The sequence below is a fragment of the Temnothorax nylanderi genome, unplaced genomic scaffold (genome assembly GCF_030848795.1).
Source record: "Temnothorax nylanderi isolate EJ_2023f unplaced genomic scaffold, tnyl_v1.0 TNYL_tig0564_pilon, whole genome shotgun sequence".
Taxonomy (NCBI): domain Eukaryota; kingdom Metazoa; phylum Arthropoda; class Insecta; order Hymenoptera; family Formicidae; genus Temnothorax; species Temnothorax nylanderi.
The window spans coordinates 32,055-57,812 of record NW_027249626.1 but is presented as its reverse complement, the minus strand read 5'-3'; the positions used below and the strand labels follow the sequence as shown (position 1 = coordinate 57,812).

General features: G+C 37.0%; 1 protein-coding gene and 1 long non-coding RNA gene across 4 annotated transcripts; one reads left to right on the top strand and one right to left on the bottom strand.

The window, feature by feature from the left end:
- Window positions 1-6,151: 6,151 nt before the first annotated feature.
- On the top strand, window positions 6,152-12,100 carry LOC139783963 (uncharacterized). The gene is made up of 2 exons (XR_011721435.1): window positions 6,152-6,364; window positions 11,058-12,100. It is a non-coding gene; the product is annotated as an uncharacterized lncRNA (long non-coding RNA).
- A 5,468-nt stretch (window positions 12,101-17,568) lies between these two features.
- On the bottom strand, window positions 17,569-25,592 carry Cyp4aa1 (Probable cytochrome P450 4aa1). Of its 3 annotated transcripts, none has more exons than XM_071723125.1 (7): window positions 25,459-25,592; window positions 21,401-21,569; window positions 20,798-21,175; window positions 19,969-20,035; window positions 19,039-19,568; window positions 18,480-18,659; window positions 17,569-18,275 (listed from the first exon to the last, which is right to left on the bottom strand). In XM_071723125.1, exons 2-7 carry the CDS (start codon window positions 21,546-21,548, stop codon window positions 18,088-18,090), a joined length of 1,491 nt encoding a protein of 496 aa, XP_071579226.1. In that variant the 5' UTR covers window positions 21,549-21,569; window positions 25,459-25,592; the 3' UTR covers window positions 17,569-18,087. The 3 variants fall into 3 exon arrangements, with proteins under 3 accessions (XP_071579226.1, XP_071579225.1, XP_071579227.1); XM_071723124.1 differs by lacking the exon at window positions 25,459-25,592 and adding an exon at window positions 23,939-24,088; XM_071723126.1 differs by lacking the exon at window positions 25,459-25,592 and adding an exon at window positions 21,768-23,922.
- Window positions 25,593-25,758: the final 166 nt, after the last annotated feature.

Here is a 25,758-nt window from a genome sequence, read left to right as displayed (position 1 = left end):
ATCTTCTCGGGATATCTTTGGGACGTCTTTTTGATATGCATGCTATGTGGGTTTTTAATCATTTTAAATATATATGTATCGAAAAACAGGCAAATTATGTATTTTCTGTTAAGACATGGATATTTCATCATTTCGATATCGATTCAAAGCTATTTTGATTTGCCTGTCAAATATATAATAACATTGCCATTATATAGAATGCAATATGAATAAAAAATTATATTGTATTGGCAGACATGGATAATGTAAATATTTTATAATTTGAGCATTATAATAATTGCGTTACAATATTAATTTTTTTAGGCTTCCATTTCCATTAAATAGTTACTTTATAACTGTAAAAGTCACAACAAAATTCCTGTTTGTAATTTGACAATTTTGAAAATTAAAATATTATATAATAGGTACATTTTCAGTACTACATCCGCTCATTTATTAAACAAGAAGTTAAATTAAGCAACTAATTAAATTATTAATATTAAATATTAATACAATAAGATATTTGTATTTACATTTATCAAAATAAAAAATAAGTTCAATTATGAAAATAAATATTAATAATTGGACTTATTAAAAATTAAATAATTTGTTCAGATATTGCGCTCGAATTCTTTTCGCGTTTTACAACGCCCGATCGTTTCACATTAGATGGCGCGACGCGCGAGTCGCCACTCTCAAAGAGCCCCCGCCTCCTTCCTCACTCGTTAGGTGTCATGGCCGCACTTGCTTGCGTTTCTTCGAACGTGTCGAGTCCGTTATTTCTTTCTTGACGGATTGATCGTTGCGGCGCGTGTTCTGGAGACTAACCGAGCGAGAGTCGGATCACCAGGGAGAGCTCACCGCCAGGAAAGGGAGAGCTGCGGCAGCTAGCGTCCGAGAGGGAGGATCGAGGCGAGGAATCCGGTTCAGCGAGCGGAGTCCTTAAGAAGGTTGGTTAGTTCTCGGTGCGAGGCAGGCGGCGCGGCAGGGGAAAAGCATATAGGTTAGATTTTCGTCGCGTGAAATAAACGAATTTTAGCAAATAAATATGTGGAATGCATTTAATTGCTGTTTCTTAAGGTTTAAAAAGAGCTGTTTGTACAATTGAAACCCAAATACGTTATTATCCACATTAAAATGTGGAAATAATAAATGTGGTCCTGTTTTTTTTTATTTTTACAATTTCTTGATAACTATAAAGACGAATCATTTCAGTCTTCGAGAAAGTTTTTCCTAAATATGTAAAGAGTTATTAGCACTTATTTTCACTAAATTCTTATCATTTTTAATATGCTTTCGAGAGTTACATTACAGGTTAGGTAAGATTTCTGCTGTGTCGCCCGTGTATAAGAGAGAGACAAGAGTATAACTTCAATAATTAATTACTCGACAACCATGCAGACGATTGTCTTCAACTTTGGCATGGACGACAGATTCCCATAGACGAATATTCTCCGTAAATTTGAACTAATTCTTATCAAAGTGATTTTACTAACCACCCTCCTTAACCTTCAATTGGTCCGAAATCACACCCAACTTTAAGAGTTTTTCTATGGTGTTTTTTTAACGGTTAACACCAAAAGTTGAGTGTATTTTTCCATAAGGGTTCAGTTTGATTAAGTATATAAAAAATGTCTCTATTTTTATTCTTTTGAGCTAGCAAATTGTATTCTTGGTTTTTATGGTGATTAATATTTTGTGCAACTGCATCAATCTTTTTGTTGCTAGCGATTAATATTTGTTTTTATGTATTCGATTACTGCGCAAGTGTTGCGCATTTCGTTAATTTTATCAGAAGTTTACTTATCTTCTTTTTGTACCACTGGATTTAAAGCAAACCAATATAAACACAATAATTGTAATTTATAAACGTTTTTTTTTTATCTTATAACTCATTCTCTGTTGATACCATATTCTCTAATCCCATTATTATCCTAATTAGCAGACAATGTTTTTTAAACGTTTGAAAAATATTTGAAAATCAGTTTTAAACACATATTACAAAACGTTTGAAAAACATTGCCTGTTGATTGAAACCGCAAAATTTCGGCAAGCTACAACAGGGGCTGGATTTTTGAATTTATTCGCAAGAGAAAGGTATGCGCAAATTCTACTCTTACAGAAAAGTTGCGAGTTGATCGCATGGCTTTTAGTTAATCAACTTGCAACTTTTTTATAAGAGCAGAATTTCCGCATACGTTTTTCTTGCGAATAAATTCAAGGATCCAGCCCCAGGTGCGCGCGCGCTGTGCCTTAAAAGCCTCATTAAGAACGTATAAAGGTCTTATTTGAATTTAATTAAATTTAAATTAGATTTAGAACTTATTAAGAACATATAAAGGTCTTATTTGAATTCAACATATTAAGAACATATAAAAGTTTTATTTGAATTTAATGAAATTTGAATAAAATGTACAACTTATTAATTTCATATATGGTTTCAATAAGATTAATATTTAAATTGAATATATTAGCTAATTAAATCCTTATTAAGCCAAGTTAAATACAAATATTTTGATGATGAAATGATACTGTAAGAAGTACGTATATATACTTTGTATACTACGAAACATACGTACGAGTATACACGTAGATTAAGAATATACGACATGTATTCATATGTTCGAGATTTTTAATCGAAATGTATATCGGCATTTCTTCTTATATTCTTAATTAAGTTTTATATATAGAACAAATATGAGCCATATTATTGCAGTTATTCAGCATTAATTTAAATCAAATAAAATTTAAATGGAGATTTTATTAAGGTCCATATAAAGTTCATATTTAACTGTTTTCCGCGGGAAGTATTTAACTGTTTAAAGCGCGTCACTAACCTACATAAGTTAGATGACGCGCTTTAAAAGTATTTAAGTTAAGAGGCACATCTCTGCATATAAACCTTCATTAAAGAAAATCTTTTTTTCTAGGCGTTGAATCTTAGTTCTATTTACACAATATTGTTCCTACACGTTTGCCCTAGGGCGCTGAGGTGTCATTTTATATATTTATAAACTGCAGTATTTTTGTTATTGTCGTCAAATGACAGCTGTATGTGCCCAAATTAGTAAAATTTTTAATTTTTTTTTGTTCCCGATATGAAATCGTGTGTAGCGCCGTAGATTTTTGTGCATACTTTAATTCAAGTAAAAGAACTTGCAATTCTGTAAAGCCAATTCAAAGATTTTTTGTAATAAAGAAATGTCCCACTATAGGATCCCCTTAAACGAAATTTGCGACCGTTTAGATAAGCCAAAGTTCAAAATGATCGAGATTGAGTTTCTTGAAGAATATGCCATGGTAATGAAGAGTTTAGCATGCACGATTGATTTGCTACAGGGAGAAAACCATTGTTATTTAGGATACGTTTTGCCAGCTTTGCTGCAACTTAAAATTAATTTGCAGACTCTTCACCTTCACGAATTACTCATAGGCAAATAAAAAAGAAATATACTTTTTTCCACTACAGACCAAAAATACGTAAAAATGTATCTGAAACTGTATCTGATAATGTATCTGAAAGGCATTTAAGATACTATGTTTTGTATCTCGATACAGATACAGATACTCCAATTAGAATGTATCTCACAAGGGAACGGTCGGAAGTGTCCCTACCCGATTTGGATGCGCTTTGGATATGTTGTTGAGCATAAAAAAAAACAAACTCGTATTTTTTTTTGTTGCTTATCTCGACGTTTAGATAAGACGTCGAGATAAGCAGCAAAAAAAAACCCGAGTCTAATGTTTTTTTATGCTCGACAACATATCCAAAGCGCATCCAAATCGGTCGTTATTTTTTAGGGGTTTTTTCAACCCCTAAACGTCGAGATAAGCAACAAAAAAAATACTAGTCTGTTTTTTTTATGCTCAACAACATATCCAAAGCGCATCCAAATCGGGTAGGGACACTTCCGACCGTTCCAGATACAGGCTCAGATACACAAAATGTATCTAGATACTACCCAACACTGGTCACTACGCATTATCATGTGCGTCTACATCGTAAGTTAGATACTTACACGTAAGTTAGATTTAAGGTCTTAGATAAGTCTAGGTTAAAGATTTAGGTTAAGATTTTTTTTGTATAAAGATTGTAAGCCCTACGATGAAAACAATAAATTATATTACTACTACTAGCTGGTTACCCGGGCTTCGCTTCGGAGGACATATGTAATAAGACTCTCTCTCTCCTTTTCCCCCTCCCTCTCCCTCTCTCCCTCTCCCTCTCCCTCTCCTCTCCCTCTCCCTCTCCCTCTCTCCCTCTCCCTCTCCCTCTCCCTCTCCTCTCCTCTCCCTCTCCCTCTCCCTCTCCCTCTCCTCTCCCTCTCCCTCTCCCTCTCCCTCTCCTCTCCCTCTCCCTCTCCCTCTCCCTCTCCCTCTCCCTCTCCCTCTCCCTCTCCCTCTCCCTCTCCCTCTCCCTCTCCCTCTCCCTCTCCCTCTCCCTCTCCCTCTCCCTCTCCCTCTCCCTCTCCCTCTCCCTCTCCCTCTCCCTCTCCCTCTCCCTCTCCCTCTCCCTCTCCCTCTCCCTCTCCTCCCTCTCCCTCTCCCTCTCCCTCTCCCTCTCCCTCTCCCTCTCCCTCTCCCTCTCCCTCTCCCTCTCCCTCTCCCTCTCTCCCTCTCCCTCTCCTCTCCCTCTCCCTCTCTCTCCTCTCTCTCCTCTCTCTCCTCTCTCCCTCTCTCCTCTCTCTCTCTCCCTCTCCCTCTCTCTCTCTCTCTCTCTCTCTCTCTCTCTCTCTCTCTCTCTCTCTCTCTCTCTCTCTCTCTCCTCTCTCTCTCTCCTCTCCCTCTCCCTCTCTCTCTCTCCCTCTCTCTCCCTCTCTCTCTCTCCCTCTCTCTCTCTCTCCCTCTCTCTCTCCCTCTCTCTCTCCCTCTCTCTCTCCCTCTACCCCTACTTCATGTATAATTCTTTGAAATTCAATCAATTATTTCCCAAAAAATTGGAAAAATTATAAAATCCGGTTTCCAAAAAGATCAATAACAAAAATAGTACACTTTATAGCACTTCCCGGGAAATTCTACCCCTACTTCATATACAATTCTTTAAGATTCGGTCAATTAATTCCCGAAAAATTGAAAAAATTTTGGTACCGGCTTCCAAAAAGATCGGTAACAAAAAATTATACACTTTATAGCACTCCCCGGAAAATTCTACCCCTGTTTAATCTATAATTCTTTGAGATTCGGTCAATTATTTCCCGAAAAATTAGAAGAATTGGAAAAACCGGTTTCCAGAAAATCGGTAACAAAAAACTATACACATAGTGGCACTCCCCGGAAAATTCTACCCCTATTTCATATACTTTTGGTAGAAATTTGATCTATAATTCTTTGAGATTTGGTCAATTATTTCTCAAAAAATTAGAAAAATTAAAAAAACCGGTTTCCAGGAAATCGGTAACGAAAAACTATACACTCTATAACACTCCCCGGGAAATTCTACCCCTATTTCATATACTTTTGGTAAAAATTCGGTCGAATAGTTCAAGAGTGTATAAAGGACATACATACATACATACATACATACATTCATTTTTATATATATAGATTTATCTGAGACTATTTATTTATTATTGAAAAAATTAATAATTATTTTCCACTAATTATTCATTTTCAAATAAATAGTAATTTATTTTTGATAAACTATCTATTAATTATTTTAATAATAAAGAATTTATTTCTACTAATTACCAGTTTATAAAAGAAATTAATTCATTTTCACCTAAATACTAATTTTCACAAACTAGATATTTTTCTCTGACAAATTACCAATTCTTTAAGTAATCTACACTTCTCACAAAATAGAAAGTTTTTCTTTCACTTTATGAGCCTATCACGTTCACAAAAAAAATCTGCAAAAATTTTCGACTTTCTAACGTCAAAGCTTGAAGTTTTCCTTGCAAAATCTTTTTTTAAAAATTTTCTATTTTTTCCAGTTCGTAGTTTTCTATATGCAAAAGTTACCAAACTCACAGAAACTAAGAAATAATAGTAACCTTTCGAAAGTAGAGGTTTTAAGCTTTAATTTTAAATTTTGTTCATTTTTAACAAAGTTACAGCTGCTTGAATTTTGCTTATTTTTAAAGATAAATTTAGTGTTCCTTTAATTTTTGTGAGAAGTGTATAATTTACTTTTACTTAAATATTATTAATTTTTATGTAAATAGTAATTTTTTGTAACTGATTACTAATTTGCTAATTGGGGGACTTCCGGTTCCGGTACGTTGATAGAGACAGGTGTGCGTGAGATAGAGGGAAAGATAGCGGCGAAAGTACGATTTGGAGAGAGCTTGAGAGGACGAGAGCGACGGAGCGGGAAGGTGTGGAGGTGCGAGAAGGCGGAAGCGATAAGGTTGAGAAGGGGTGGAGACATTAAAAAGGAGAAAAGGTAAGGAAAGTGACGGGAGAGAGGTGACCGTTGCGGCATAGACGAGAGGCAATATAGAGGGTCGAAAGAACGGAGGGCAGTGACGCGCAAGCAAGCATAGGCTAGTTAGGATATAGAGGGGATAACTACTGAAAGTGCCTTCAGCCATAGGATAGATAGCGAGTTAGAGGGATAGGCAAGGGTAAGTACGGCGGATGGAGACAGAGAGGGAAATAGGAATAGAAAGTGAATTGCAGGGAGATAAAGGAAAGAGTAGAGAAGATGAAGGGGAGAAGAAAGCAAGAGGCAGGCCAACAAAGGCGGAGGAGCTTGCCAAACAGAGAGGAAGAACGGAAAGCCTAGGATCGGTCAAAGATCTCATCCAGAAAAGAAAAAGAAAAGAGATAAAGGAAGAAGCGACTAGAGCCGCAGAGAAAGAAATTCTCGAAAGGTTTAACGAAGAAAGGAGGGTAAACAGATCGCCGCCAGCGAAGATCAAAAAAGAAGAGGAAGGTAAAGGAAACATGGCGGCAGAAGAGATGTTAAAGGAGATACTAAGGAAAATGGAGGAACAAGAGAAGGAAAGGAAGAAAGATAAGGAGGAAATAAAAAATGAAATTAAGGGATTAAAGGAGGAATTAAAGAGGAGCGAGGAGATATGGGAGAAGCAAAGAAAGGCGCTGGAAGAAAGAATGAACAAACTGGAAGAGAAGGTGGAGAAGATAGATGTGATCGGCGCAGAAAAGCAGGAGGGATGGGAGTTAGTAGGGAAAATGAAGGAGATAGAAAGAAATATGGAGACGACGGAGAGAAGAAGGAGGAAAAACAACATAATCGTGAAAGAGGAGAAGGTAGGAAATGGCAAGGAGAGGAAAGAGAAATTCAAGGGGCTGATGGAAGAATTAAACAAAACAGAAGGGATCATTGAAGAAATGCAAGAAATAGGATACGGAGACAATAAAATGAGGTTGTTGAGATGCAAAAACTGGGAATCCAAAAGAGACATTATGAAGAAAAAGAAAGAACTAGGAAGGAAATATGGAAGTTTTCTGGATGACGATCTCACCAAAGAGGAAAGACAAATACAAGCAGAGATAAGAAAGATAGCAAGGGAGAAGAGAGAGACAGGAAAGAGAGTCACGGTCGGTTACCAAAAAGTATGGGTAGATAGTAAAGAATGGAGATGGAATGAAAGTAAAGGAAAACTAGAAGAGAGGAATGGCTTTCGCGGAACATAAAGAAAGGAAGGAGGACAAAGAGGTGGAGAGAGTGGAGAATGGGAGAGGGAGAGAGGAAACACAGAAAAGGGGACAGAAAGTGAGCAAGAAAATAGAAAAAAGGCCGAACACTAACGACAAAAAGGACGAAGAAAGAATAAATGAGGAGGAAGAGGAAGTAGGGGGAGGAAGAGATAGAGGGGAGGCTGAGGGATATAAAGAGGGAGAGGAAAGAGATGACAGGAGGGGGGAGGAGACATGGAAGGTGGCCTTCTGGAATGTAGCAGGTATAACAAACAAGGATAAGGACTTCTGGGAAGGGATAAAGGAATGGGATGTGGTTGTAATGATGGAGACATGGATGGATGAGAAAGGATGGGAGAAAATGAAAGAGAAGTTACCAAGAGGATAAAGATGGAGAGTACAGATAGCGACCAGGAAAAACAGGAAAGGTAGAGCGTGCGGATGCAAGTTATTAGGAATAAGGAAAAGCTTAGAAGAGGAAGAGGGGTAGAAGAGGAAGAAGGAAAAATCGAAGCTAAGATAAGAATAGGAGAGGAAATTTGGAGAATAATAGGAATATATGTAAACAATGATATAGACAGGAAGTTAGAAGGTTTGAAGGATAGGACGGAAGAGGGGGAGAAAGTAATAAGAACTATAATGGGCGGAGATTTTAATGCCAGAACGGGTGAGAAAGGAGGCTGGGAGGAGGAGGAGGAGAGAGGAAAGGAGAGAGGAGGGAGAAGATCAAAAGATAGGAAAATAAACGGGGACAGAAGAAAGCTACTGGAATTCGTAGAAGAAGGAGGTTGGATGATATTCAACGGAAGCGTGAAAGGAGATGAAGAGGGCGAATTTACGTATACAGGAGGGAGAGGCGAGACAGTTATAGATTACGTGATAGGGGAAGAGGAGGTTAGAGAAAGGGTGGAAAGACTGGAAGTAGGAGAAAGGGTAGACTCAGACCACCACCCACTAATACTCTGGATAAGAGGCAACCCAAAGGGAAAACAAAGAAGGGGAGAAGCAGAAGGAATACGAAGAAGAGGGATATGGAGCGAAGAAGGAAGAACGCAGTTTATGGAGAGGCTAGGTACGATAGGAGGAAAAAGAGATCTGCAAGAGGAGATAGAGGAAGGAATGTCAAAGATAAGAAGAGTAATAGAGGAGAATGAAAAAGAGAATGGAAGAAGGACTAACAAGGACGGAAGAGGGTGGTGGGATGAGGACTGCAGGGAGAGAAAGAGAGGTGTGAGGAGAGAACTAAGAAAATGGAGAAAAGGAAAAGGTAAGGTGGAAAGATATAGAGAAGTAAGGAAGGAGTATAGGGAAATGTGCGAAAAGAAAAAGAAGGAGGAGAAAGAAAGGATGATTAGAGAGATAGGAGAAGCGAGAACGGAAGGAAAGGTATGGGAATTGATAGGCAGAGTGAGGAAGAGAAGGAAGACGATAAACGAAGAGATAAAACCGGAGGAGTGGAAGGAATACTTCATGGAACTAATTGGTGGAGTGGAGAACAGGGTGGTGAAAGGAGAAGGAGGAGGGGGCAGGCAAGAAGAGGAAGAAATAGAACTGGAGGAGGTAAGAAATGTAATAAAGAAATTGAAAACAGGAAAAGCAATAGGCAATGATGGGATACCGAACGAGGCGTGGAAATTTGGAGAAGAAATGGTGAAATGGATATGGGAAATATGCAAACGGGTTTGGAGGGGGAAAGGCTGGCCGGAGCAATGGAAGGAAGGTGAGATAATCCCAATAGTAAAGAAAGGAGAAGGGCGAGAGGTGAAGGACTATAGAGGAATAACTATTATGTCCTCGATGTACAAGATCTACACGGCGATATTAGCAGAAAGGATAAGGAAGGAGGTAGAAACGAAGAATCTGATTCCCGATAATCAAGCAGGATTTAGAAAAGGAATGGGGACGATGGATCAGATATTCGCTTTGAACTACTTGGTGAATAGACAACTAGGTAAAAAGAAAGGAAAGATGACAGTACTATTTGTGGATTTGAAGGCGGCATTCGACTCAGTGGATAAAAAAGTATTAATCAAGGCGATGAGAGAGAGGAGTGAGACAAGGACTGATAGACAGGGTAGAGGAAGTATTGAGAGAAACAAAGAGCAGAGAGGGTAGGGGAGGAGAGATTAAAGGACAATTTTGGACGGCGAAGGGCTTGAGACAAGGATGCCCGCTGAGCCCAATATTATTCAATTTATTAATCGCAGACATAGAGGATTATATGAAGAAGGGCGGATGGGGAGGCATGAGATTAAGAGGTGAGAAGATATACACTCTAATGTATGCAGGTGATATAGCACTATTGGCGGAGGAGGAACAGGACATGAGATCAATGATAAGCAGGTTGGAGGGGTATTTAGACGTGAAAGGTTTAACACTGAGTATAGAGAAGACAAAGATAATGAAGTTTAGAAAGGGAGGAGGAAAGAAGAAGTATGACTGGAGATGGAAGGGGAAGAAATTAGAGGAGGTCAAGGAGTTCAAATACCTGGGATATACATTGAAGGAGAATGGAGGACAGGAGGCGCACATTAGAGAGAGAAGAAGGAAAGCAGCAAGAGTAATGAGGGAAGTGTGGGGGATAGGGAAAAGGATGTGGAAAAAGGACTGGAAAAGAAGGATCTGGCTATATGACACCCTGATATGGACGGTGATGGGTTACGGGGCAGAAATATGGGGATGGAAGGAAAGGGGGGAGGTAGAAGGTATCAACGAGAAATATCTCAGATGGGTACTTGGATTAAATTGGAGGACGCCAGGATACATGGTTAGAGATGAGCTGGAAAGGGAGAAGATGAGAGCTAGAGCAAGTAAGAGAGCATGGAAGTTTGAAAGAAAATTGGAAGAAGGTAAAGGAGGAGAAATAGCGAGAAAGTGCTTGGAAGAGATAAAAGAGAGATGGAAGAGGGGAAAGATAATAGGAAGATGGGAGCAAGAGAGAAAGGACTACTTGGAAGGGGTCGGGGTAGAAGTGGGAGGGGAGGAGGAGTTAGAAGAGGAGGCACTGGAGAATAAGGAGAAACGGAAGGAGAAACAAGAAAGGATGGAAAAGATCATGGATTCGAATTACAATAGGTGGTATAAGAGTATAAGGAAGGACGGGAATCCGGATTATCTAAAGAAGGGATGGGAAGAAGCAAGATGGAGTAGGTTTGCAAGATTTAGACTGGGTAACAAAGTGAGGGAAGGGTTATACTGGGGAAAAGAGGAGGATAAAAGGTGTAGGATGTGTGGGAGGGAAGAGGAAACATGGGAACATATATGGGAGGTGTGTACGAGATGGAAGGAGTGGGACGGAGAGGGATGGCAGGATGTGGTGGGGGAGATTACTGGGAGAAAAAGGAGAAGGTAAGGAATAGATAAAGGCAATAGAGGAAATGAGACAAGATGGAGGAGGGAGGAGGATAGAAAAGGAAGAGGGAGGATTTAACAATTTACTTGGATAGATGGTAAGAATAATTGTTTAATTACAGATAAGGTCAAAGAGAAGGAGAGTACGTGACAAAGGAAAAGAATGGAGTGCAGAGCGAAAGTGATAGTAGAGAAAGAGACACTGGAGAAGTTGATAAAGGAACAAACAAGTGAGATAATGAGAGGGTTGAAGAAAAAAATAAAGGACCAGAGAGAGGAGATTGAGAGATTGAGAAAAAAAGTACGCAGACTGGAACAAGGCTCAGGGTAAAGGAAGAGAGACGATAGCGAAGAGAGCAGTGGCAGGCTAGAGGAAAGGAAGTGGTGGTCCGATGACGATGAGAGGAATGATGACGAGAGAAGAAGGAAGAACGTGATAATAAGGGTAGAGAAGAGCAGATGGATAGGAAAGGGAACGAACTGGGAGAAGGTGAAGCAGCTGTTTACAGAGGGCCTAAAAATAAGGGTGGAAGTGAAGGAAGTAAGCATGATAGGGCAGAGAGGAGAATGGCTGACGATGCTGGTGAGGATGGGGAGCGAGGAGGATAAATGGAGGGTGTTAGATGCGAGAAGGAGGGTAGGGAACAGGCTAAAGGTTAAGATGGACGAGGACAAATCTATAGAGAGAAGACTCAGAGAAGGAGAAGAGAAGAAAAAGAGAAAGGAAAGGAAGGACGAGGATGGCGGGAGACCAAGAAGATCGGCGGAGGAGGAGATAGCAAGCAAACTAGAGAAGAGCCTGCTGATGGACTCGGACGAGAAGAGAGGAAAAACAAAGGCCGAATAAGGAAAAAGGAAGTCATGCAAACATCAGTGGGAGGAGATTATGGGAGGATAAGGCCGGATTAAGCAATGCTTTTGATTACTGATTATTGATTTTCCGATTTTTGATATGTCAATTTTGTTTCTTGATCTAGATTTGAACTTGATTTTGATTGATTTTGGTTTTGATTTTGATTTTTTATTCTTGTTTGTACATGAGTTGTAAGGTCGCACAAAGGCCAGGGAAGAAAATAAGAATGTATGAAATGTACAGGGTTGGGTACGTCCCTTTAAAACGCCCTTTGAGATCTCTTGGGGTAAATAAAGTATGCATTTATCTATCTATCTATCTACTAATTTGCTAATTCAATAAAAATTTAATTTGTTGTTATTGCTAATTTCGTGAATAATTAAAAAATAAAAAATGAAAATTTTTTACAGATCCTTGCTTAACACTACAAAATGGGTGATATTAGTACAAAATTGCCTTTTTCAAAAAAGGTAAAAAAAAGGCGCCAAGTACACGCAATGTATTTTGTAAATTCAAAAATCCAACCTAAGTGGTAGCTTTATTTCTTCTTCACAAAATTATATTACCTAACTTAACTCAAGTGACATGTATTTCAAAAAAAGATGTGAAATTTTTAATTTCTCCTTTACAAAATTATATTACCTAACTTAACTCAAGTGACATGTATTTCAAAAAAAGATATGAAATCTTTCAATTAAATTGCGCCAATTGCAAAGAGAATATATTGCTTTGAAAGATAATTGTTGTGCAACTACTTTAAAAAAATAAAACCCAAGTGGTATCTTTGTGTTCATATTCAAGGGTCTTCCTATTCCAACCCAAGTGGTAATAGCTTCTTAATTCTCTTTAACAAATTTTTAATATTACAAAGAATCATTTTAATTACAAAGAATTAAAAAAGTAACAGTACAAAATAAAAAATATTTAATTAAAACAAAATAAATAAATTTTTCTTGTAAAAAAACTTGGCGCTGCTAGACTTTGAAATTTAAACATTAAAATTTAAACATTAGTACTAAGATTTTTGATTGAATAAAAAAACAATAAACATAATTTAGAGAAGAATGCGACAGGAGTAAAAAAGCAGCGCCAAGTTTTTTTACAAGAAAAATTTATTTATTTTGTTTTAATTAAATATTTTTATTTTATACTGTTACTTTTTTAATTCTTTGTAATTAAAATGATTCTTTGTAATATTAAAAATTTGTTAAAGAGAATTAAGAAGCTATTACCATTTGTGAAAGGGCTCGTCAGGTTTTTGAAACCGTCCCTGGATCTCTCGCGACAGTTGCGCGCGGTATCGCCGGGGTAAGAACTGGTTGCGGAAGTCTCTTTGAAAATCCTCCCAAGAGTCCCATGACGCCTGACTATTCCGGTACCAGAGGAGAGTATCTTCTCGTAGCAGCTCCGGCAGTCCCAGTAGAAGCTGGTCTCCGGAGTACCCGTATCCCTGGCGCAATTCCTCCACTCGTTCTAGAAACGCGAGTGGGTCCTTTCCGTCGAATTGGCATCCCCACTTCCGGATCTGATTCATGACCTTGGCCGGGTCGTGCACAACGGGTTCGGCGTTCTGGCGGTCCTCGTCCATCATATCTTCATGCTCTTCTTTCTCTGCGGAGTATTCGTACTCCGGGTTAGCGTCTACAAACTCCCGGAGTCTGTATCGGAGAATGTCGATCACGCCGCTAGGGTCGATCCCTAGCTTCCCTAATTCGGCCGTCAACTCGGCCTTCGATAGTCGATATCTTCATGGGTTAGGCGGGGGAATGAACCAGTGTCTCACGGATCAGGTCCCTGTTCGGGCGCCATGTAACGGTCGCGTTTTTCCGCACGGAATTAGCTCGCCGGGCCAGGATGAGAAAACGTGGAGACACTGGTTGGTTTCACACAAAAGTTCTTTATTCTTTTCCTTATAGTACACGTAGATGGAGGGAGTGTGTGTGTGTGTGTGTGTGTGTTGGGTTTTATTTTTTTAAAGTAGTTGCACAACAATTATCTTTCAAAGCAATATACATATTCTCTTTGCAATTGGCGCAATTTAATTTAAAGATTTCATATCTTTTTTTGAAATACATTTCACTTGAGTTAAGTTAGGTAATATAATTTTGTGAAGGAGAAATTAAAAATTTCACATCTTTTTTTGATATATTTGACAGGCAAATCAAAATAGCTTCGAATCGATATCGAAATGATGAAATATCGATGTCTTAACAGAAAATACATAATTTGCCTGTTTACAGTCTGGCGCGATGAATGTATGTCACAAATAATCTCTTCTTTTAAAAAATGTAGCACAAACATCGAAATATCTTTCCGATCGGTTCACCTCGCCCAGGCCCGGCACGTCAGCCAAACCCGCTTCCCGACCAAGCCCGACACGCCCCGCTCCTCAGAGCCAATCCTTATTCCGAAGTTACGGATCCAATTTGCCGACTTCCCTTACCTACATTAGTCTATCGACTAGAGGCTCTTTACCTTGGAGACCTGCTGCGGAAAGCTTCAAATTTTGAGCATTATTTCGATATGATGTAATATCAATGATTTCAACGTCAATTAGACGTCGATTCGATGGGTCATTTCTCGCTGGGTAGGGCCTAAGTCAAATTTTTTAAATGAAAACCCCTAATTTTTATTGTACCATCTTTCTCTATTAATTAATTTGAACAACTTTTGTTTGAAAAATTATTTTATTTGCCTAATACTTTTTGAGATATTCAAGGAAAACTTGGTAACTTTTTCAATATTTAGCTTATGATATCTTGATAATTGTTTGCCAGAGGAAAAAGTGGTATAGAGGACTTTTTGACTTGATTTTGTCTTAAGAATATGCTGTTGCAATAGCACTCCAATTTTTTTAAATATTTGTAAATACTCCAAGAAGATGCATACACAAATATTTTAAAAAAATTGGAGTATACTATTGCAACCCTGGTGGAAATAATTTTACAAATTTTCACGCAAAAATTATGCAAAAACTACAATTTCTTATAATATAATTACAACTTTTCACGCTATTTTCACGTAATTTTTACGTCAAAAGTACGCGATTTGGGCCATGTTTGTAATTTTTCATAAATTTACGTAGAAATTTTTATGAATAACTACAACTTTTTGGATATACTACAAAATAAAATATAAAATTTACTTAAATTCTCTCGTTGAACATTATTTTATTGCTGAAAATCTTGATTACGTGCAAGCTTAATTAAATAAATTTATATTGTACTTAGAAAATTTGCTTACCACCGCTGGATTTGAACCTGAAACCCCTGGCTCTTGAGTCAGTCACCTTCCGCACTGTGCTACAACATTGATTGATGAAGACGTTTCGTATTGTCTATATATGTTACACTTATTGTTAGCAGACGTACGGAAGGTGTCAGCTCTTAATAGGGTCGGCTCATTATATATATATATATATATATATATATATATATATATGTCTTACAAAATTGATGTCGGTCATCTATTCGATATCGAATCGATGACTTATCGACATCGAATTTGACATTGAAAATCAGCCGATTTCAATCAAATTGTTTTGGCATTAAGTTGCTTTTTTCTAAGTTACTTGTGTTCAAAACTCTAAAAATTTTGTCTAAAATTAAGAGACTATCACCATATAGTATGCAGATAGTCATCGATTCGATGTCGATCGATATCGAACCGATGACTATGCATACTCTCATATGGTGACAGGCTGATATTCATAGTCGGTTCTTATATTCAAGTCCGTCTTAAGTTGAATCTTAAAATGTCATGAACCAATCGCATAGCCGTATTAATCCTCTTGCACAATGCCAGGCAACAGGCAATAGGAACAGGAAATAACAAAAAAATCGTTAATTACAACCTAAAAAATTCGAATACTATGATTGGTTGGCAACAGGCAATAGGCACAGAATTTCCAACGTGACGGAAACTCTGTGTCTATTGCCTGTGTCACTGTTTATTCTGTATTTATACATGTATTTATACATGATTTCTGATTTCTATTCCCTGTTCCTATTGCCTGTTGCCTGACATTGTGCAAGGGGCTTTAGCGTCTTAAGACATAACTTAAGACGGTCTTGAAATAAGATCCGACTATGAATACCGGCCATTAGTCTCTTAATTTTAGAAAAAATTTTTAGAGTTTTGAACACAGGTAACTTAAAAAGAAGCAACTCTTGATGCCAAAACAATTTGATTGAAATCAGCTGATTTTTTATGTTAATTTCGATGTCGATGAGTTTCCGGTGAATCGACGTTGAATTGACGTCGATTCGACATCAACCTTCTCACTGGATAAACATACTAAATATGCGACATGTTCGACATTTTTACATCAGGCTATGCTGAAATCTACAACTTTCAATAAGATCTGTTTCTATTCCTGCACTGCTAAACTAGTGCACACTGATGCAGTATAAGTTAGAGTGGGACAAGTATACTTTGTTTATATCTTACATTTAATCATAAAAATATTTTTAGAATATTGTAGAAAGTTGTAAATAGTTGTAATTTTTACAATAATTTGCAACTTCTACAAATTACTAAAATTTTTATAAAAAATTTTGTTAGAACGTTGTAGAAAGTTGTAAATAGTTGTGATTTTTACAATAATCTACAACTTCTACAATTTACTACGTTCTCATAAAAAATATTCGCAGAATGTTGTAGATAGTTATAAATAGTTATGATTTTTACAATAATCTACAACTTCTACGATTTACTACGTCTCATAAAAATGTTCGTAAAAAAGTTGTTACAATTTTCTATTACTTTTTACAACTTACTACAATTTACTACAATTCACCATGAATTTCTACAATTTTCACAAATTTGTAGAAATTTGTGATTTGTTGTAGAAGATTGTAATTTTTCATAGAAATACGTAAATTGTTGTAAAATTATTTCCACCAGGGAACAGCACATTTTTGAAATAAAATTAAGTTAAAAAGTCCTCTGTACCACTTTTTTCTCTGGCAAACAATCATCAAGATATCACAAGCTAAATATATATTAGCTAAAAGTATTATATAGAAAGATGGTACAATAAAAAATAGGGGTTTTCATTTAAAAAATTTGACTTAGGCCCTATTGGGCTCAATACAGGCCCTGGATCCAAAATCCAATAAGATCGTCTATTGGCCCCCTTCAAACCTTTCAACTTTTATCTGAAACACTTTTCCAATAAACCAAGCTGTCAATTGACACTTAACGAAAATTAACACAATAACATTTAAACGACACCCAACGATAAAGGGATCATGACGACACTGATTAAATCGACATAGAACATTAAAGATTAACACTCTGTTAACACCAAACCAACATCCAACGATGAGGATCAATCTCCAACCTACACTAAACATTGAGGCTTAATCCCCAACCTACACTTATCATTAAGAATAAACTTCCAATATACACTCATCATTGAGGATTAAACCCACAATTGACCTAAACCTTAATAGTCAACACTCAATCTACACCTAAATTTAAGTGTTGACACTTAACTTTGATGACAAACACTAAACTTACGCCCAAATTTGAGTGTTAACTCTCAAATTTGGGCGTAAGTTTAGTGTTAACACTCAAATTTGGGTGTTAACCATCAAAGTTGAGTGTATTTTTTCATAAGGGCGTATATTTACAGTACAAGTATAGAACATTCGAATGATATTATGTGCTGTATGGGTCGGTAACCCCAAGTCCTTGTAAGTCCTCCCCTTGTAAGTTACTCTTAACATGTAAAAATATTAAAAGGAAAATGATTTTTATTTTATAGAGAAACGGGATTTTTGTGTAATTGTACATATACATAATTATACGTACTTTTTATTTAACGCAATTTTAAGATGTTTGCTGCAAAGTTTTACATGTTGGTACACATGTTTGTCGCATTTCGCAATGTTCACATCTATATCTATTTAAAAGAGTTAACAAACACTAAAAAAAAAGATTAATTTAATGATATGATATTCTCGTAGTTTCAGTCATCTGTAAACTTATTCGTTCCAACAATTTAGAACAATGATACTCGAAAAGCGATTTTTATGATTTGTGACATAGTGTTTGCAATGTTTTCTTTTCATTTTTTGCTTATACAGAAAAAGGATTCCTATATGACTTATTTAAACCGCGCTATCAAAGTATTTCTATGTTAGAAACGCTAAATGCATTGACAAATTTCGTTTTTCTTTAACGCTGAAGTAACATAGTTATAGTTACTTTTTGTTTCCATTAAATTATTATTAATCTTCGAAATATCATTATTATAATCGCTATTTGTAGTTCGTAAGACCGGAAATAGTTAATTAATTCAATTGTTTCGATTCGTATTGCTTATCACGCGCTCTCACTTTGACCCAAAGTCCACCGTGTGCTCTGACCGTCATTCGAAATTTGGCTATCACCTTCTCTTTGCCAAGGATCGGCTCTAATCGACACTTCTTTAGAATGGCGCTGATGACCGATTTCATCTCGAGTGTGGCGAATTTGTTTCCTAAAAAGGTACGGAAAAGAGACGATATGTCACACGGTATTTTTCTTAGAAAAAAAAATTGAATCTATCTTATAATATTGAAGGAGCTTTTAGTGCTTTTATTTAAGAACGTAAACAAATCTAAAATATCTTTATTTTTCTTTTCTCGAATTTTTCTCTTTTTTTTTCTTATATATCTGACTGATTTATATTTATTTTTCTCACCGATGCAATTGCGAGGTCCGGCGCTAAATGGTATGTAAGCGTAGGGATGTCTTCTCTCGGAGTTTTCAGGGCTAAAACGCTCCGGTTTAAAATCGTGGGGATCAGGAAAATGATGAGGCAAGCGGTGCGTACAATATGGCGCTATAAACACGCCACAACCAGCTGGTATTACATGCTTTCCTGCATGACAGAAAGTTATAATTTTAACGTTATATAATTTTTAATTCAAACGTTTTTATTTTGCAATTATTCCGAGAATGATTGAGAGCAATTTTTTTATATATTTATATGATGAATATATTGTTATATTATTTTTATTATCTTTACTGACGCGGATGTTCTTTTATCTACATTCTACTGAATATTCATGTTGAAGACGTATTATCCGATATTAAAAAACAATGATATTAAAAAAATTTTTAGTTTATTCTAACTAAAAAGTAATTATATATAAACAACTAAGTGATACAATTATAAAGAAACTGTGTGTAAAACTGAATGGTATTCACAGGATCGAATAAAATAATTATCGTGGAAGTTTTTTCTCTTTAGATCTCACCTAATCTCACGTCCTCCCCGAGTGTCCTGGCGAAAAGCGGCACGCTAGGATACAACCTCAAAGATTCCTTGATACACATGTCCAAACATTTCATCTCTCTGAGATCTTGCATGGTTGGTGATCTTCTGTCGTCGCCAAAAATCTCATTCAATTCCGCGACGCATCTTTCCTGCCATTTGGGATTATTCGCCAGAAGGAAAAGCGTCATCGCGGTAGCGGTGCCGACCGAGTCCTGGCCGGCCAGCATGAAAGTGCAACATTCCTCGATAATATCTCGCTCAGTGAACCGAGGATTCTTTTCATTGATCTCGACCATGTACTCAAGCAGGGATGTCTTTCTAGGCGTGCTGTCAGTGCTAAGGGAACCGTTCTTTTGCAGGAACTCGCGCTTCTCCTTCATTTTTCGGAAGCAAAAGTCGAACAGATCCTTCTGCTGTTGTTCCTCCGATTTCCCAGCTGCTGTCAATCGGTAAATCCAGTCGATTAGCAACCACGGTCGTGCAAATCTATACGGCACCATAACTTGGCCCCTGTTCCCAAGATACATCGATGTTAGTAATTACCGTTATATCCGTTGCAGTATACATAGTTTTCTAGAAAGGAAATGAAGAGCAAACGCATCATTCTTCGGCAGAAAAATTTTTAATGTAAAACTACTTAATATATCGATATTTACAAAGTCACTGATGGCACAAGTTAAGAAGTCTTGAAGAGCCAAGTTTAATTTATTAATTCAGATAAATAATTCTGTAAAGATTGAAATATCAATAAAAAATAATTTATCAGAATAATTTCTAGAGTATAGAACATGGTGGTTTTTATTACAATTTTTAGAACACAATGTTCTATTTTTTAAATATTTTGGAATTTGATAACAAAGTTCGCTAATAAGGTCGACTACCGTTTGGTATCGTTTTGGATTGTACTTACTTTCTGAATGGCGTATCGTCCTCACTGTCGTTGCTTCTTTGGCTCGCCGGTGTGCCCAGAATCGTCTCTGAAGTGAGCATTATTATGTCAGGTGGCTAATATTTGGCATTGGGATAAGTACCGCCGCCTTCGAGATGTCGAAACGTATGATTATGAGAGGAGGAGCTTTTAAACGCGTGTAATCTCTTTAAAGGCGTATTAACGTTACGCAAATACTGAAAATCAACAAAGGCATAGTATACGAATGCGCGCTACTATAGGCTACTACTTTGACAAGTCTCGACGTGGATTCTCATGCTAATTCGCCGTGTTTATGAAAAGATGAAGTATTTTAGCATACACCATTTAAGGTACGCGCCGATTTCTACGCGGCATACCATCAATGAAAGCGTTCTACACTTTCATTGCGTGATGTACTCATTTTCATTATTGCATTGGACTATACATCCTAATTTGTATACTATCGCACAGTTATCAATTTTTTCTTTACTCCATGTTTGCAATTTATAAAACCAAAGGTATAAATATAATCGACAAGGTCGACTTTTAACTCGTTTTGCAAGTCAAATACGCTTCTTTTCGAAAGTGGGAAAAGGCTGGAAATATTAATTAATTCCAATAAGTAAGTGCCAATTAGCATTTCTATGCTATACATCGTTCCAAGTATTTTACAAATAAAACGCAGAAGAATTTTCTACTTTTAACTAAGTAAGCGTTTTTTTGAGTAATCGTACGAAGATGAAATTCTTAGATAATAAAACCCAAGTTTTTCTGTTTGTGACCATTAAAATCTATCCTCGAGTATGTACAAGCAATTTACATCACGTACCGATCAGTATATCATAGACCGAGTTGTTAACAAACACGGTGACGTTTATATCTTTCCCGTCCTTCTCGAGCAGCTTGTCGACTAAGCGATCGGCGCACTCGCTGAACGTTCCAGCGAATCTCTCGAGCACGTGGCGATGGAAGGCCGGTTGCAAGATTCTCCGATGTACCTTCCACTTGTCGACATCCCGCGTAATTAGACCTTTGCCCAAAAAGTTATCGAGCAGCTTGTAGAAGAATATCTTCCGCGTGTGCTTCATGCTGCTGAGCACCATTTGGATGTCCTTCGGCTCGACGAGCACAACGTACGGCAGAAGTGTCAACCATATTCGAAAAACGCGACCGTAACTCTGCGCCTCATTTGTCATCCTTTGCATCACTAAAAAATCAAAATCTTTTACATACTATACGAATATACATTTACCGTCTTTCAATAGGATAACTTAAAACTCATTTTATTTGCGGGTCGTTGCAACGTTTACGATATGAGAACAATATAGAATTCAGATGGCTATGGATAAGACATACAGCGATTTTGATTAGTTGACGATTAATTAACAGCATACAGCAATTTCAAAAGTTTTAGTAATACTGAATCACTTACGATTTCCTTCGAGAACAGCGTTCGCGTTGCCAAGAATGGGCACTGTTTTCGGTCCATCGAGGGTGAAGATAAATTTGAGAATTCTGATGTAATTCTTCAACGCGTATATAATGTAGATAACAACTACAAAGGCGAGGTAGGTCCACATTTCTTCCGATGTACGATTCAACTAATTACAAAAAAATGTAATTTTCACGTCAGTATCATCATATGGATAATAAATTGCAACGAAGTAATAAATAGGAAAATTTCTGCCTATAAGTAATAAATGCGATCAATCATTCGGTTATTCCCGCAACATATTTTTCGAAATGACAAGGACGTTGCAATAAAATTCTATCGTTTGCTTAGAGGCTTAGATACTTACAATTAGACCAAATGTGCTAAAAGGATGTGCAAATGAGGGATAAACGGAATAATTTGTGAATGTATCTGCTTCAACTGCGACGCAGATATATTTGCGTTTCTCGATGCGTTTCTGCAATGCTTTAATACACTATTTTTAACGCAAAAGAATATTCTTTTGAATCAATACTATTTCCGTGTTATGCTAATTGCTTTCGATAAAACCGAGAATGAAAAGATTAAGAGACAAATTCTTCACTTATCTATACAGTGATTCATCAAACGACACATAATGCGAGTGAGCAATAAAATTTAACCGGCAATTCCTACACGATGAACATGCATCATAAATATGTCATGAATACGAAACACCACGAATGTAAAATAACATAAAATAGAGAAGAAAGATAAGATGCAGATAATATCCAGTTTCTGCGCACCCTGTCGATTTTAAATCTTCTTTCCCGACATAAAACGTATCCTCTTTAACCCTCTACATTACTCACGTGGGATGTAAAATACATTCCACATCTGATTAACGAGATATTATGCGATATGTCTATTAAATAGGTAGCTGTTATTTTGCAACATGTGGATAAAACAAAACGAATTGAACACTATTCTGTAGAATTCAGCATTTTTAATAGCATGCAAATGCAAAAATATATGCATTTATGAACTTGTAAAAATAAATATTATTAAAAGAAATCAATTTAGCTATAGTTGCACAGCTCACTAGCATGTTTTCGAAATGATAAAAATCTGAATTTACAATCATCAATGTGCTTCCAAAAACTATTAATATATTTTAACATTACTATATTTTAACATTAATAACTGTATCTGTCCCTTCGAAGAATTCCTCTCTCTAATAAAGCGCCCTTTTATAGAAATAGCCTTTCCTACCAAATGTTTTTTATTAAATATATATCGCTGAGCTATAACAACAGTCGAACTTGTATCCTTTTTTTTATGAGATGCATTTTTATAAGTTTCATAAAGATATATTCTTTTTACCATGTACATGCTAATAAAAATAATGGATTTCTTCTACAGAATAGTGCTCAATTTAGTGCCCTTTGCAATGTTCTAAAAGATGCTAGCATCAATATTATTAAATTGATTGACTGTTTTAAAACCGACAAGTAATCAAAAATATTATTAGGCCTAAAAATCCAGCTTGACCGAATAAGGCATTTCTATTTATTTATGATTACTCACATATCGGTCAATTTTCATTTACTTATTAGTGTTTAATTTATTTCATTGTCCGTCGTTACGAAATCTATATATATAAAGACAAATGTCCTGACTGACTGACTGACTGACTCATCAACGCCCAGCTCGAAACCCTGAACCTAGGAACATGAAATTCGGGTAGTGTATTCCTCTCATGACGTAAAAGCACCCATTAAGAAGGGATTTTTAGAAATTCGACCCTAACGGGATGAAAAGGGGTAAAACGTGTTTCACGGATACCGTAGCGAAGCACGGGTGTATCAAGTTAGTAATAGTTATTTAGATTCAGTAACTTCCCAATTGTGAATTTGTTACCTTGCGCACTAGTGTTGAATCGCGCATATCATGGCCTCGCTACATAACATTTGTCTAACACATACATTCAATCATATGGCGTCGTATTATTGCAGATAGTATTAGTTCGCCCGCCAAATTCCGCGAGGGACGTTTACTTCCTCACATTAACAATTCAGAATAAGATACCTTTAATTGGCGTGATCGAATCATGCAAGTAGAGTGTGTCGCTGATAATCGCGCATACGGATCGCATAACAATAAGTTTCACAACAAGGATAAACCGGGAATATTAGCTGAGAAGCTCATCCAATATACTTGTTAATTTATTAAAGCCTGCACTTAAACGCTTAAACTGTTGACTTAAACTGTTGAATGTTTATAAATGTTTATGTAACGTGAATATAAAGCTAATTTTAATTTAAATTGTGACGCAATGGGAATTTCAAAATTTATTATAGTTATCAGGGTTGTCTTGGGGGTTTGTTCATTGTTATAAGATAAATAAATATGTAAAAACGACGTTTTTTCGTTGTTAAAAATATACGAACTGACTTATGTAGGAACAGCACTTTTGATTCAGTCTTTTATCTTCTCACTCGTTTACCTTGCACGGAGGAAAGTTTGGTCGAGTTATTTTACGAGGAGGTAGCCACTTACAGTTTGGAGAAAGTTGTAGTAGAATATGATGCTTCAAAATTCGATGCACACGTGCGCACGTAAAAATCATACAGTGTGTTAAGTGAAAGTTATCAATATGACATCGATCAACCAACTCGCATTCATTTTTATACGGTGTCTGCGTACTTATAGGATCACGTGGATGCAACACTTCCCTCTCTATCAAAAAATACATAAAATGCGTATAACCAATAGTCGCTTCGCCTCATACGCCGCCCATATTTCCTTCTCGGCGCATATTTATGTCCTGATATTTGATAATATTTAAAGTATTTTTTTTTCAATGAGTTAACACACTGTCTCTCCTTCTCTTTCTTTTTTCATCCTCTCGCAATTCTTGCAGATGTTAATTCTTTCGAGAAACTGACGTTAAAATCGACAAGTTCTTCATAGTTGTCGTTAGACAATTTACGTTTATTTCTTTATCCTTTCAATTTTTGTTCGAAAAAGCGATTTCAACAACGATAAATCCTTATATCCGTCGCCGTCGCTCTGATAATTTATGTCTATTTCTCTAACCTTCGTGTTTGTAACGCATTGCGTACGATATTTAGTCAAATTACACAATAGATGACTCGCGATAAAACTAAAGGTCGTTCTCCGGAAAATCGATTTTCTCTAGATTTTTTTAAACTGTGAATATACGTTAATTTAGGTGTGCTTTATGCGATAGTATAAATTTCAATACCTCTTGCGGTATTAAAAATCGAGATACTGAGTTTCAAAGTTTCAACTTTTAACATGTAATTCCTATTCCGAGCTATTGTAAAAGAGACATTATAATGAATTGTGAAAAAAGTTTTCTCTAAATGGTTTTGAAAAATTAGTATATGATGCTCCATAAAAATAGAAATAATATGCAATTAAGTGTCAATACCCTTGCGGTACTCGTTTTCGAGAAATACTTGTGTAAAGTACGCGATTTGATGAATTTTTCGCTCGGTTCAGAATGACAGAAGAGAAGAGGCGTCAGTTACTTGGCAACGCCGCATGAGTTCTCACGCGTAAAGTTAACTTCTTATTTTTTAGATGTTATTATATGTAATATTTTGTATATAAACATCTTTTTAAGCACGAATACAAGTTGAGTACGACTGGAGCCGGAGAACGTCCTTAAAGACATCTTTGAGACAGCTTTAAGACGTCTTATGTCCTGATTTTGGACATGTGTACTGCCTGGGTTACTTCTTTCTGCTTGGTGGTATTTATCGCTTTATTCGCTTCTAGCTCGATAAACTTCTATATGTTAGCAAGGATATAAAATTATTCGGAATTGACAAGACATCGCAAATTACCGCTATTATGGAATATCGTGGCGTCGCGATCATCCTTGATTCGAGAAGAGAGGATTCGATTCTACGCAGTATGTGTGCAAAACGACGCGTGCATGGAATCGATCTTCGGTTCGGTCCCGCGCGTGCCGTTCGCTGATTTCTATCAATTAAATAACGCGACGATAGATCGGTAAACGCCCGGCGCGTAACGCATGGCACCCTCACCTGCTGAAGCAACACCGTAAAACCGTCATAGCCCCTTGCGGGGCCTGGTCACCGCTGTCAGAAGGCACCCGCGCAACGAGGGATCTACATTCGCGGTTGAAACGATCAACTGACTAAACCTTGTCACCTGCTCGCCGGTAGTTTATATGTACGGGGATATGGGAGATCGGGTTGTCTCATAGCTAAGCCCGTAGCCCATCTCGCCGCTAAAATCGGCAATTAATGCCCCGATCACGTATCGCGTGATGCGCGCGTGCAGGCGTGCCTCGCGAGTGGCCCGGGTGTCCCAGGCCGGTCTCC